This window comes from Mesocricetus auratus, unplaced genomic scaffold, assembly GCF_017639785.1.
Source record: "Mesocricetus auratus isolate SY011 unplaced genomic scaffold, BCM_Maur_2.0 Super-Scaffold_100008, whole genome shotgun sequence".
In the NCBI taxonomy this organism is placed as follows: domain Eukaryota; kingdom Metazoa; phylum Chordata; class Mammalia; order Rodentia; family Cricetidae; genus Mesocricetus; species Mesocricetus auratus.
This window is the reverse complement of record NW_024429192.1, coordinates 53,838,404-53,853,154: the sequence shown is the minus strand read 5'-3', so window position 1 is coordinate 53,853,154 and position 14,751 is coordinate 53,838,404. Positions and strand designations below refer to the sequence as shown.

General features: G+C 42.7%; 1 protein-coding gene across 2 annotated transcripts in view; it reads left to right on the top strand.

The window, feature by feature from the left end:
* Hgd (homogentisate 1,2-dioxygenase) overlaps window positions 1-10,277 on the top strand; it is a 47,536-nt gene extending 37,259 nt beyond the window's left edge. For both annotated transcript variants that reach the window (XM_021227993.2, XM_005071504.4), the window contains exons 11-14: window positions 1,202-1,306; window positions 3,451-3,577; window positions 7,168-7,349; window positions 9,937-10,277. In XM_021227993.2, the coding sequence (XP_021083652.1) occupies window positions 1,202-1,306; window positions 3,451-3,577; window positions 7,168-7,349; window positions 9,937-10,086 (564 nt within the window). In that variant the 3' untranslated portion in view covers window positions 10,087-10,277. The remainder of the gene's footprint in view (window positions 1-1,201; window positions 1,307-3,450; window positions 3,578-7,167; window positions 7,350-9,936) is intronic.
* Window positions 10,278-14,751: the final 4,474 nt, after the last annotated feature.

The window sequence follows — 14,751 nt, the reverse complement described above, 5'->3', positions numbered from 1 at the left end:
TTTTAATTTTTTTGTTATTTATACCCCCCTAATTACAGTTAGTGCTACCTATATATGCATGTATGTAGGACTACCCACAGGAACATGGGACTCCTACCAGTGGCATATCTTAGTGCCTGGAAGCCTTGAGATCATCTCTGCCATTCATACCAGAATTTTGACTAGCTTGCTCTTTTGTACATCATGTGCTGGTAACTTCAACTGCTGTGAGTTCATTAGTTTGATAGCTATATCATGTCTAGAAGACAGTATTTCACTACATTCCTTCCCATCTCCCAGCTCTTTTTTTGTTTCTTTGTTTTGTTTTTTTGAGATAGGGTTTCTCTGTATTGTTTTGGAGGCTAGCCTCGAACTCACAGAGATCCACCTTCCTCTGCCTCCCGAGTGCTAGGATTAAAGGTGTGTGACACCAAGCCTGGCTTCTCCCAGCTCTTATATTGTTTCTGTCTCTTCTTCTTCTTTTAAGATGGCCCTTGAGCCTTGGTCTGGGTGGGTGGACATTGATATAAATGTCCCATTTAGGGCTGAGCACTCAAATCTCTTATTCTCAGTGTTTTGACCAGCCATACATCCTGAACTTTAGAATATTCTTCATCGGATCCTCCTTCTTGACTAGGTGCACAGCACCCATGAGGAAGACCATATATCCATAGCACAAAAGTAATCTCCTACCCAAGACAAAACAGGAAATGGTGTTAATGTCATTCTGAAATCTCAAACATTTAGGCTGGATGTCTTCAAGGTGTCTTCTTCCACGAACTCAACAGCAGATACTGTGTCTATGAGAAGTTCCTTTAGACTGAAAAACCTTGGAGAAATATCAGAGCAAGTGCCTGCTGTACCAGGAAACAGAGGGAAGCCCAGATTGTTTGAGAACTGCTGGCATCTACAGATTCCTACAGTTATGGAAAAAATTAAAAAAGCACTGCTTGATAAGTGTGCTAGGCTTTGGCTGTATGGATGATGAGACTGACAGCTGCAGCTTATGAACTGGAAAAGGGGTTAGTGACAAAGTGAGGACCTAGGAGAGGGAGTGTGAAGCAACCACAGAATGATTATGAGCGACAATGCTCCCTAAGGATGGTCTAATTAAATTTAGAACAATATCAAATAAAAAGAGCTATGTCAGTAAGTATTGTTAAGTCCACAACTACAAAAATATTACAATCTAAGACCATGCTTTCCTGGTTTTTGTCATTAGGATGTCTCCCCATTCAATGTTGTGGCCTGGCATGGAAACTATACACCCTACAAGTACAACCTAGAGAACTTCATGGTCATCAATGCAGTGGCCTTTGACCATGCGGTAAGTCTGGACCATCCAGGGACTCTGGGGATGGGACAATCCTTGAATGGGAGGGATCCAGAGTATACCTGTGGCATTCACAGATCTAAGGTTTTCAAGGTCATCCTTGCAAAGCCTCAATAGGATCATTTGTCCTTTAATGAGGGAATACAATCCATGGCAAATAAGGAAGCCAAAAAATGTTCAACTAATTTACTTTTCTTCAGTGTAATCACAACTTTCATGCATGGGAAAAGGGAAGCCTGCTAATGACAGTAGTGAAGTCAGGAGGAAAGGTCATTTACATGTCTGTCTGGCCACCTTGTGACCCTGGGGCATGTACTGTGCTTGCTCTGGTTGCCTACCTGATCACCAGTCTGTGCTTCTGGCTGTGGTTGACTATGAAGAGCAAGGCAGCCAGCCCTCTTCTAAAGTCACTCAAAAGTTAAATACCTGAATTGTTTTAAAAGCCTAATGTTTGAATTTGGTCATATTTTTCAGTCAATTAGGAGGCCACGGATAGGTGCCTGGTCTACTGTGCAGGCTCCTGAGAACACATGTGCTGGCTTAAGTGCTAGTTCTACGACCCTGAGGGGAAGCTCATTTTGTGATGTACTTCATAATAGATTAACTTAACCCACAAGCTGAGGGATAATTGGGACAGAAGCCAGAGAGTCAGAGATAGAAGGATTACTCTGAGCCAATTCAGTCTCTCTCCAGGGGGGCCCAGACTACCTTTCTGAACAACAGTGAATCTTAATAAAACCAAAGGGGAAAAAGAAAATCAAGCCCATAGCATCACGAAGAAGCACCCTGAGACCTCGCTAAAGCTCTGTTTGAGCTTTCCTACCTTGTCTTTCTTATAATAGCTTCCAACCATTTCCCATGACAGACAGAAAAAAAAAAAAAAAAAGGCAACTCTTCCAGCCACAAGGGTTGGATCGATTTTTTTGTTTTGTTCATGGTTTTGTGTTTTGTTTTGTTTTTTGCATTTGGATTTACAGAGGTTTACCCTTCTCTGTACTGCTGTGGTGGTTAGCTCCCCTAAATTCAGATCTGGTCAATCTGCTGTAGAAAACGTTTACAGGCACCCCATGGTTTAGGATTGGGTCTGAGTTCTGCAGTTTAGCACTTAATACTCCTCACCGGCTGGTCCTGGGCTTCTCTCTCTAACACCACAACTCGCTCCTCCTTCCCTCCTTCACTGACTTTAACCCCTCCAAACCCCACTTCACAAAATTTCGTCGTACCTTGATATCTTTTCTATTTTCCCTGATAAAATCCCTCCCTCTCTTCCTCTTTTCTCTTCCACCCTCCCTTCCTTTCTTTTGTTCACTTTCAAAGATTTAGCTCAAGTCGTAGGTCTTTGAAGCTTTCCCTGATCTTGTCACAGGAGATGAGAATATGTGGTGGCCAGGAAAGGGCTGACTGTCACCAGAATGCACTATATAAACGCATGAAACTGTCAAAGAACAAAGTCAACAGAGTTATTTTGATAAAGAAATAGCCACATTCTCCTTTCCCCAATTAAAGTTAAAGGAATAGAGAACAGACTCCCAATCTTTGAATTTCCAGATGTCAGCACTGCGTCTGAAAGAGAACAGGGATATCAATTAAATTGAATCTTGCTCTTTCCGTCTAGGAGTCTAAAGCTCTTGGAAAAAAAGTACAATCTTGTCCTTCTGAGAATCAATCAAGAATCAGGAAATTAATTAATTAGTTAATTAATTTTAACCAGTTCTCAGATTTTTTTTTCCTGCCTGTGGACACCATCTGGAGCCTCTGGTGTCCTGAAGCACACAGACCTCTACCCTAGGATGAGGTCGATGTTGTGGTTGTTTCCCAGCATTCCCAGAGCAGCACCAAGCTCCCTGACACTCATCTTCGGGGGAGAAGTCAGGCACTCTGGCTCTCAGAGCTCCAGGGTGTCCCTAATGTAGACTCAGCAGCCTAAGAATGCAGCTGCCAGCCCTCTTATCTGGCATGAATGCATTTTTGCTTCAATCACATGAGTGGTTACTGCACCTCAATCAGAACCCAAATAGCTAAGCCTAACCGGGGTCACTTAATCAGAAACTATCACTTGCAAACACCGCGCAGGTGACATGCTGTCATTTTTCAGTCGCCTTCCATGCATGTCTCAGTCTCTCCTTGTGTGTTCACAGGATCCTTCCATCTTCACAGTACTGACTGCGAAGTCTACCCGACCTGGGGTGGCCATCGCTGATTTCGTCATCTTCCCACCTCGGTGGGGGGTAGCAGATAAAACCTTTAGGCCTCCTTATTACCACAGTAAGTCTCTGTTTTAGCAGAATACCCTGGAAACTAGAAACAGCAAAAGAGTGAGGCATTAGGGACAATGGTGAGGTTGTTCTTGGGCTGCCTGCTGTGCCCTGAGTTTAGAGTCAGGCCCCTCAGGCTACTATGGGGCTTTGAGAGGCTCCAACCTCACAATGTCTGCAGGGAGATTCATCCACTGTTCCTGTTTCTCTGGGCCTAAGAGAGACAGAAAAGTTGGTAGAGTGTGAATTGAGAAGTGCATTTCGGATGTTGGTTTTTCAGGGTGAAGGGTAGTGGTGCGTGAATTGAGAAGTGCATTTCGGATGCACACTTTAAAGGGTGAAGGGTAGTGATGATTTTAGTTTGCTGTGAGTTCATAACCACAGTGGCTGTGCTGTGTCTAAAGGATGGCGCTTGCTGCACTTCTTCCTGTCTCTCAGATCCTATGCTACTTCATCCCGTCTTTCCTCAGCATCCTCTGAGTCTCAGAAGGGATAGTATGAATAACTTGTTTGGGCCTGAGCTCTCATCCTATTTTCAGCATCTGGAGCAGCCATGAGACTCTGAATTCACCGGTGTCCACTGCAAATAGAAGCTTCTTTGAGTTAGGTTGAGAGTAGCTTCTGCATAAGAAATGAGCATGGATATTTAGAAGGAAATTTGGCATTGTGTCTACGTGGTTGAATATCAGTGCTAATTTTCCTTGCATGACCTATGACCTCCCAAGGCTTGCATTTTGACCAGGCTTTCAGAACCAAACCAAGGATCCTTACTGTGGCACAGGCCTCAAATCTGGAGAGCAGTTGGTTTCCCCCGAGACAGTCATGCCACTACTGCATGTGCAGGCACATCTCACTGTCAGTGTTATAGAGCTGGTAAAATTGGTAGAACTCACTGATGTGTAAGACCATTTGATACCTTTTCTCCCCCAGTCAAAAGCACAGTACAGGTGATTCAAACAAATCCAGTTTTTTTTTGTGTGTGTGTGTGCATAATTAAGACTAATGACTAATGATTGTTGGCAAGTTTCTAAGGCCCCTATTATAAGTTTTTTTTAAGTATGAACTTATTTGGGTTATAACAGTATCAAGAGATAGATAATATCAATTATCTTCCTTCTGTTTCCCAGAAGAAGAGACTGACACAGGGGAATAAGCAATTCTCAAGGTCTCACAGTTAGTTAAGAGGCAGGGTCAGGATTTAATTGCAGACTGTCTGATGCCAAAGCAGACACATGTGACTGCTAATTGATGCAGTTAGTGCTGTGGCCTGTACATAATATACGTCTAGAAATATTTATTCAGCCAGTGAATACATTACCAAGAATGAATAAGTATACCGCAGCTGTGTTTAATGAGGTTGACATTTTTAATTGTGCAAATTAAACAGGTCAAGGCACAAATCTGCTTCCAGGAGAATTTTTACAGTTTTTGAACACAGAGTTCTGGAAAGGCTCTAGCTTGCATTTTCAGCTGGAGCATTCTAGAAAACAAATGATTTTCCATAGTTAACTACAGAACCTTCTGTTTATACGCCTTCCTTTCTGTAGCAGTTCCCAGGTACCAGAGCTTAATGGTATACAGCTGAGTGGGCCCGTTAAGCATTTGTGAGGTGGGGATATAAGGCTGCTGGATGAAAGAGGGCCACTTCACAGTCAGATGACAGCCAGCATGCCCCTTCCAGGTCACTATCAAGAGGACCCCGTCTCTTTTTAAGTTTATTCTCAAGCTTCCCTCTCCCAGAGTTTAATTTGTTGGCTTTAAAGTAGAAACTCAGAGGCTGCCCTTTGAACTAGGAAGCCATAGGCTTCTGACCCAGAGGTCTACAGCCTTTCTGTTGAGAGCAGTGGTGGAGGCCTTGTCTCCCTCCTAGGTAGAAGGATAACAACTGCATTACTGTGCTTTCTAGGCTCCCAATCCACTCCTTAATCTCCATGTGTACCGAAGAGCCTCAAACAGTGGGCCTTGTGAAATGCCTCCTATGATGTTTTTAATGACTTGTCCCCAAATATCATCTCATAAAGATATGGTACCCTGAGCTGATTTGAAAAAACAAAAACAAAAACAAAGAACACCTACAGAACCCGAAGTTAGAAATTAGTTTTATCAGAGATATAAAAATATTGCTTCAGTGATACTCCAAATCTTTGTTACTTTGATGTGACTTTAAGGAGACTTGGGGAATTATTTCTGTAGAAATATTGCCTCTAGTCATTTTAATGCACTGTAGCCAACTAGATCCAGCTTTAATCAGAAAGGCAAGGTCTGCCCTCCCACTGTCCTTTGAAATATCGAAAGTGATGTAAGGATATCTACACCAAATTCATTGCTAACTAAATTCACGTTCAGATTAAAACCAAATTCTGTCTTGCTCTCTTCTTAAAATTAGTTTGTGAAGGTGACCCTGGCGACATGGAGTGCGGTAAGGAGTGTGACTGCGGATTAAAGCTATGTGCAGAACCGTTCTTAAAATAGTTTCTTAGGGCTTCCGTTTGCTTCTTTCCCTTTATCTTCTTCATGAGACAAATGAGGGGCTATGGTCTGGGCCTCACTTTCTCCTCAGGGTTAGCTCATGTTCACTTTGGAGGGCCTGAAACAGCGTGTTGTGTAGGAGGCGGGGGATGGGTGACTGTTCAGGAGGTTACAGACGTATTGTGGTACCTGCTCATATTTCACAAGGTAGGAAGAAGGGCATAACACTGGCCTGTCAAGCGTTTTACTTTGCAAGGGCTGTCACTTCAGTGTCACATGCTCTGCACTCTCCATCTTCCCATGGGACAATGGGAAGCTTTAAGCAGGTTATTTCTTATTCCTCTGTGTAGCACAGTAGTTAGAATAGTATCTAATTATATATTTTCAATATGGATGGATGGGCAAGTGAGTGGAGTGGAAAACAGACAGATGAATGGATAGGGAGAGTTGGGAAGGTATTTGCATTTACCCAGGTGTCAGATTTCTTTAATTCCTGCTTTTAGGTTTTTGTCATGTTGATAAAGAGTTTTATTTCAACAGAAGTAAGATATCAAAAGAATGGAAGCATGGCAGACTTTGTCAAATCCCATGTGACTCTTGAAGGCAATGTGAAAACAAACAAACACTGAGAGCTATTCAGTAACATGATAGGTTGCTCCATAGGGCCTTCCATTCATTGGAGGCATGCAAGCAGAGCCCAGGGAGCAATTCCTAAGGAATGATGCAGAAAAGTCCTTGTCGGGAGTAGGAGAAGGCTCATTTCTAATGTTCAGATTTCAGGTTCCAGGAAAACAGAGGAGTAAGATTCTGCCCTGTTATATGTTATAATAAATCACTGTGTCTTACAGAGACCAACCATCTGGCTCATAGATTATCACTTGATAATGGACTGTAAGTTTGGACCTTGCTTGTCCTGTTTCATTACCTTCATGCACACACGCACACATGCACACACGCGCTTCCTAGACTGGGAACTAGAAATATGGTGAAGCCATGTGCTATTGTGGAATTATTTGGTGAATTTGGAACATGAGACTTGAGAACCTAGAAGAAATACTGTTTGGGAAGTCTTCATGTTTTCTATGGGTCTCGCCTTGGCGAATAAAAATAATACTGCCTCCACCTTCCCAGGGAACTGCATGAGTGAATTCATGGGACTCATCAAAGGTCACTATGAGGCAAAGCAAGATGGATTCCAGCCAGGGGGAGGCAGCCTGCACAGTGCCATGACCCCCCATGGCCCAGATGCAGACTGCTTTGAGAAGGCCAGCAACGCTAAACTAGCACCTGAGAGGGTTGCTGATGGCACCATGGTAAGCAAGTTAATGCTTCAGGGGCCTGCCTCGGGGCTCTGCAAACTTCTATAGAGAAAAGCAGCTCTTTTTTATTTCTCCAAAGTCATAGAGGTGGAGTGAGGAGAGTTTGCTATCTGTATGTGAATGCTATAAGTATAAATACATACAGCTGTATGCATATACTAGACTTCCAGTATGACAATGTAGGAAGAGTTTGAACTGAAGTCAGACCAGTTCAAATCCTAGCTCTTAATTCCTACATAACCTCTCCATGCTTCATTTTTCCCATTTGTAGAATGGGTATACTATTCAACCCAGATGACATCTGTGAGTTATAATGCCTTATGGAGTGTTCAATAACTTCAAATGCAAGGAAATATTATTAAAACCCCTCGAAGGGTCTTACTGTATCTAAATGCAGCCGTGTGTGTGTGTGTGTGTGTGTGCATGTGTGTGTGTGCGTGTGTGTGTGTGTGTGCGTGTGTGTGTGTGTGTGTGTGTGTGTGTGTGTGTGTGTGTGTGTGTGTGTGTGTGTTCTGTCTCAGAGGATTCTATATGGGAAGTAATCCTGAGGACCGCAGTAGCAGAGGAGGCAGATGTCACCTTCAGCCAGTTCTGAAAGCAAAGGAAGGTCAAGCAGCCTTTGCCTCTCAATAGTCAGGGTTTGTGAGCAGCAATTCCCAGCTGCTTTTTTATTTTCTTTGTTCTCCTTTGGCACGAGATGAAGCTGGTGGGATTTAAACCCTGCTTTGTATTCCTCTTGTGTCCGGCTGTAAACAGTGAGGCGGAACACAATTGCAGTTGGCTGCAATACTTGATTTGATTTGATTTTTTTTTTTTGCATTCTTGGAAATAGACTTAATGGACCGCAAGAAATAATTTTATGCTAAACCATATGCAAACTTGCTTCACATTTTAAAACAAATGCCTTCAATGCTACATAGTTTAAAACTCATTACACAGACCTGCTTGACTAAAAGCCTGGCTTGTAAACTCCCTACATTAACTGTCCACCTGTCCAAGGGGGTTTGCTTTTAGGACCGAGTCCAAAGCCAGAGCTGCTTTTATGGAGGGAGGGACACAGAGTCCTTCCTATCTCCTCAGCCTAGGCTCCATTACCCCCTTCAAGAGCCTCCTGGAAGTACATAGGGACCTATATCTCTGTGACACACTGTTTGATGATCTTGGTTAGGCTATTGCCTCTGACAGCCCTTGAAAATGCACAACGCACCCTAGAGTTGTTCATCAATAACCTTGGGCCTCCAAATGGACTTTTGAAAGCCATGCTGTTATGAAACAGTGTTCCACAACGGTGAGGTGTAGGATTGCTTTTACATGCAGTAAGAATTTGAGCAATGTTCAAGACCTGGATTGCTGGAGAGATGGAGCTGATTTGGGAAGGGGATTAGGATTATAAGGGACTGGGTTTCTGGAGGGCACCCTCCATAGGCACTTGCATACATATGTGCATACTCACACACGGAGTTACACACATATATATAAGTAGACACTTTACCTAGCTCTAACTGTATGTCTCCTTTACCATTCCGCATGATATAATGTAGATGCAGATCAATCTGTCATATTCTTACTCCAGTGTGAGTGGTTTATATGATCCTTCACAGCTCAGCCTGACAGCGAAGCTCTCAAGAAGTCAGCAGAAGACAACAATAACAATGACTGTTCTATTTATCCTCATGTGAGAACCAGGCTTTTTACCCTTGCATCTCATTCAAAACTCCTCTAAGCCTGTGATAGAAATCAGGCAAAGATACCCATCTCCACAAACACAGACAAGAAGAAATCAATGTATGTGAGACCCCAAACATTAAAGCAGATGTTCTGAGTGGTGTCACAAAAAATATTATAATTTTCTTTTGGCCTGTCTAGAGTATTTTCAATTTCCTAATGAGAGCAAAAAGAATTGTAAGGTTTGGGGTTGTTTAATATTATTTTACAAAAGATACTGTAGATAGAAAATCAACCACAGAAAAAAAGCTGAAATATCTAATACATATGGAATATTTTTCAGCTTCATTCTACTGAGGGCAGAAACATCCAGAACACAGTGGGGTATGCAGCATCAGTCCCTTAGGATCATTTCCTCTCCCTTCTCCCTTTTCCTTTTTCTGAGCTGAACTCTTGGTTGGACTCCTGAAGAAACAAGCTAGGCCCTCAGTTCTGCCATCACTTACCACCTAAGAGAAGCCACCTCCCAGCTCTGAGCTTTGTTTCTTCCATTGAGAAGTAAGGGTATGCCCAATATACAAAGACATCACCACAAACGATGGTCCCTAAAAGACCCCAGGGTTTTCTCACATCTGCCCTTGGAAATAAAAATTTTGCCTCCAGAATGACATGAGCAATGCTAGTCCCACACTCAAGGCCCTAAGTAGATAGAAACTTTGTATATAGCTTCATCAGCTTATACGTGGTAAACCAGATCCAGAGCCCAGAACTTGTGTTTCCTCTCTTCATCATGGAAGTATATAGAACCATAAGTAGTCCAATGTTTTGTCTACCTATACCTTCTTTATGCATCTAATTAAACATGCTTTTTTATCACCTTACCTCTTCTTTCTCATCTTCATCTGATTTCCTATAGGCATTTATGTTTGAATCTTCCTTGAGTTTGGCGGTCACCAAGTGGGGACTCAAGACCTGTAGTTGTTTGGATAAGAACTACTACAAGTGCTGGGAGCCTCTCAAGAGCCACTTCACTCCCAATTCCAGGAATCTGACAGAAACTAAGTGAGACTGAACATGCTCCTGTAATTGAGAATAGATTTGCATGGTTTCCTTGAGAATCTCATACTCACTGGGGATGTGGGGGCAATGATTATAATGGGAGTTCACTTTTCATTGTCCAGTAACTCAGAGTGTTTGTGGAAATGCATTCGGGAATGTCTATGGCTTTCTAATCACTCAATAAATATGTGTTCGGTAGATGTTGCAAATGGTCGTTTTTCAGGTCTCGATGTCCAGGACTAGTGGGCTAGATAAGTCCATGGTTGGGGACTTGGGGTGGGGGCACTTCTCATGTACTTGGCCTGGGAGAGTTACTCTAAGATCACAAGTCCAGGTATCTGTCAGAGACTAATCACCAGGCAAGACAGGACAAGCATTAGAACTTTGAGCCAAGGCTGAATCCAGAGTCAAACCTTAGGGTCAATCCAGACATGGGGATGTTGAGGTCAGTAGAGTTCCAAACAACCAGCCATTTGTCTAAACTGTGTGGATACCCAGGACACCAGGTGTCTAATTCTAGTAGTCATGTACAATGAAACTAGATGAGAACTTCAGCCACCAGGAAGCAGTAATCCATCCAAGGGAGCAGCTGTCTGGGAACGCCCAGATCTGGTTTCTCTGGTCTTTGTAGGAATGGTCCTGTATCTTAGGAAACCTGTCAGCCTCATTGAGTTGAGACAGTTGTTCACCCTTCAATTCATTTACTTGTCAATCTATTTGATGATCCTGCATGAAATCCTTACCACCAACTCTAGGACAGGGTGCTATGGATGGATGGTTGAAATGGAAAAATCAGTCTTGGGAGACAGATCCAACAGAAATTGATACCCAAGGAGGAGACCACACTAAAAATGAGGCATGATTACCTAGCAAGCTGAACCTAACATACAAAGCTTCTTTTATAAGGTCAGTGTCCCTCCCAGGATGGGCTACCCAAGATTTTGAAAGTGGGTTGATTATGTTCTCCTGGAGTGAAAAGATATGCAAACCAGAACAGAAATATGGAAAGTGATAGCTGTCCTTGCCTTGGTCTTATAAGAGTATCAGACCCTCTCTGCTTTGTTGCCATGGCAGCAACTTAAATTTGCTACTACCAAAATTTCCTCTAATAATAATATGTGGTGAGAATCACATGTTAGAACCCAGGGACTACACACCCAGATGAAGTACAAGACGCTCAGTTAAATTTGAAATTCTGATAAACCATAAATAATTTTAGTGATAACTATGTCCTATCCAATACTTGGACAACCTTGTACAAAAAGTTATTCATGGTTCATCTTATCTTCACAATTAACTGGGAAACCAATAGTTCTCTTTGCTAAATCTGGCAATCTTACTAGAGGTATTAAAGACATAGATACGATTCTGGCCTGTCAAAGGTTGTATTTTAGTGAGGGAAATAGAAAAACACAAAAAATTGCAAGCATGCCAGATAAAAACAAATAGAATGAAATGTGACAATTAATGGGATGGACTAGGAAAGCCTTTCTTTAGAAAGTGAGCTCTTGGGGGAAGAAGTGACAATCAGCCACACCTGCAGAAAAGGAAGAAGGAAGCCATTGGGAATAAGGTTCAGCTGGGGTGGAATGAGACGGAGAAACATGCCAACCACACACCCTGTAGATTCAAGGGACTGAAAGAAGAATTGGAACGAGCCGGGCGTTGGTGGCGCACGCCTTTAATCCCAGCACTCGGGAGGCAGAGGCAGAGGCAGAGGCAGAGGCAGGCGGATCTCTGGGAGTTCGAGGCCATCCTGGTCTACAAAGCGAGTTCCAGGAAAGCCTCTAAAACAATACAGAGAAACCCTGCCTCGAAAAACAAAACAAAAAATTGGAATGAGAAGTCCAGACAAGAAGAAAGGACACAAAAACCAGCAGCCACCACACAAACCTGACATTGTTCTGAGTTAATGAGATAGAAACAGAGAAAGGAGGTTTGTTTTTGAGTGGACCTGAAAGGACTTGTGGAAAAAGGAGTTGAGAGTAGGGCTGGGGTGGCTTCTCAGCTTATGTGGATTGTCTTTTGAGGCCACAAATAAATAAATGAATGAATAAGGTACAGGTATCTTTGAGAGTAACACATTGGTAGACTTTCCCAAAGTCCTTTAATACAATAGAATTTATATGTACTAAATCTTTACTAAAAATGAAACATTGTTGCCAGGGTGAGAGGTAGGGAGTGCACCACTGTAGTCCCAGAACTCAGCAGACAGAGGCAGGTGGATCTCTGAATTCGAGGCCAGCCTGGTCTACAGTGTTCCAGGATAGCCAGGGCTACACAGAGAAACCCGGTCTTGGAGAAAGAGAAAGAAATGATTAGAAATAAAAATAATTTAAAAATTTAACTTTGTTATCTAGCAAAGATATCTTCAGATATGTTTTAAAATGCTTATGCCCCAACACCAATCACTGCCCAGGCCAACCAGGTGTTCTCAACTACCAGTCCCCACCACTCTTCCTGATGTCAAGTCAGAACGCAGCAAAGTAGTCCTGAGGAACGGTTGGATATAGCACTCAGACATCAACAAATGGGAATCTGCAAATAAAGATGGACACTCTCTTTCCCTGTACCTCTGAGGCTTGGATTCAGCTCTGCTGCCCTGCAACTCTTGAAAGGATTAAGCCCCACAAAGGGCAACTCTCTCACTGGTGCACCTGCTGTTTACCCTTCCTCTTCCTTTTACTCCCCAGTTTTCATGGCACTTTCAATCCCACACTAAGACAGCCAGTAAAGCAGCTTATTTGAAAACTTGGCTTTTCCTCCATGCATTCATTCTGACCCTACCCCGCCCCATAGCATCTCAGCTCTGACCCTTTTTTTGTCACTTTGTTATTATTTGGATGGCAAAAACCTTCCTAGGACTAGATATGCATAGCCTGGGTTTCCATGCACTTAGCATCCGTGACTTGGAACTTTATCTCTCCACTTACAGCAGTGATTCCCTATGCTGAGACAAGATCTCACCCGGGCCATGCTGTTCACACTAATTAAAAAAATTAATTTCCTTCTGGGTGCCTCAGATCAGTTAGGAAAATCTGTGTCATTTCCTTAATTTTCCAAGATGTTCCTCAAAAACTTCGCCATATTTTTGCTTGGAATAAAAAACTTCAAAGAACAAAAAGCAGCCTGATTAAGTTTCTTCCAGTGACAGGAGTATCTCCTGCCAGACCTCCTTGGAATCTCTGTCTATTTTGCCATTTAGAAGCGAGTGTAATAGAAGCCACCCTTCTCATTTTTCTTTCTAAAGGACTTTTCACAGTCCCAGCTACTACAATGTCCCTAGACCAGTGATTCTCAATAGGGGCCATCTTGTTGCTTTACCCCAAACACAACACATCCAGTTGAGAGAATTTTTTGGCTGGCACAACAGGAAAGGGAGTTAGAGACAACTGGTCCATGTTAAGTACACTGTAGGGCACAGGACTGTCACGTCCAACAGAGAACTCTTGGATGCTAGATGTGAATAAACAGTAGTTCCCAGTATCAAGTGTGCTTTTGACGGCTCCCAGCATCTTCAGCTTCCAGTGCCCAGGATATACCTCAGATCACGCAATTAGAAACACCAAGGATGGAACAAGGCAATGGGAACCCTAGTTAAAACCAGCAATGAAGAACCTGGTGTTGGTGACACGTGCCTTTTATCCCAGCTCTTGGGAGGCAGAGACAGGTGGATCTATGTGAGTTCGAGGTCAGCCTGGTCTGCAGAGTGAGTTCCAGAACAGGCTCCAAAGTTACAAAGAAACCCTATCTCAGGGGAGAAACAAAACAAAACCCAGTAATGAAAATATTTCTGTTTCCAGGGTTAACAGAAGAAAGGCTTGGGAAAAAACCCTAAGACTCCATTTTCTAGTAAACATAATGACTGGGAAGCCAGTGGCATGAGGGTAAGAGATTACTCAGGGGGTAAGAAACACTAAGGATAACATCTACTTCCTCATGCTAGTTAAGGCAGGTAAATAAGTTAAGGTCAGTAAATTACTTAGGGGCTGAGGAGATGACTCAGTGGTTAAGAGTTCGGTTCCCCGCAGTATATGAATGGACTTTGGGAGCCCATTCCCCATGGAGGGATACTCTCTCAGCTTAGATACACAGGGGCAGGCTTAGGCCCTGTCCCAAATGACTTAATAGACTTTGATGACCCCTCATAGAAGGCTTCACCCTCCCTGGGGAGTGGACGGGGATGGGATGGGAGGTTTGGTGGGGGACATAAGAGGATGGGAGGGAGAGGAAACTGGGATTGATATGTAAAATAAGATTGTTTCCTATTTAAATAAAAATTTATAAAATAAAAAAAAGAGTTCCCAGCATTTGTTCCCAGTATCCATGTAGGCGACTCACAAGAACCTGTAACAGCAAAATGAAACCTATCACAATATGAGCACTGTGTAAAAAGTAGCTATTATTTCTTGTGGGGTGTGGGAAAATTGTTGATCTTACTCGATTCATTTTTAATAAAATTATTAGGTAATTACTAGTAACCATTATGCATGAATTCCATTTTCAGAAAGAATGGTCATTAAGAATATAGGTTCTGAAATCTAGTTTGTGCTTATAAAGCCAAATGAGCCTGAGTATGTGACAACCTCTGTCAGTCTTTGGTTCTTACATAAAGGAGAAGTGATTTCTCTCACCAGGACTTTGTGAGTTAGACAAAGCAATACTGTCAAGA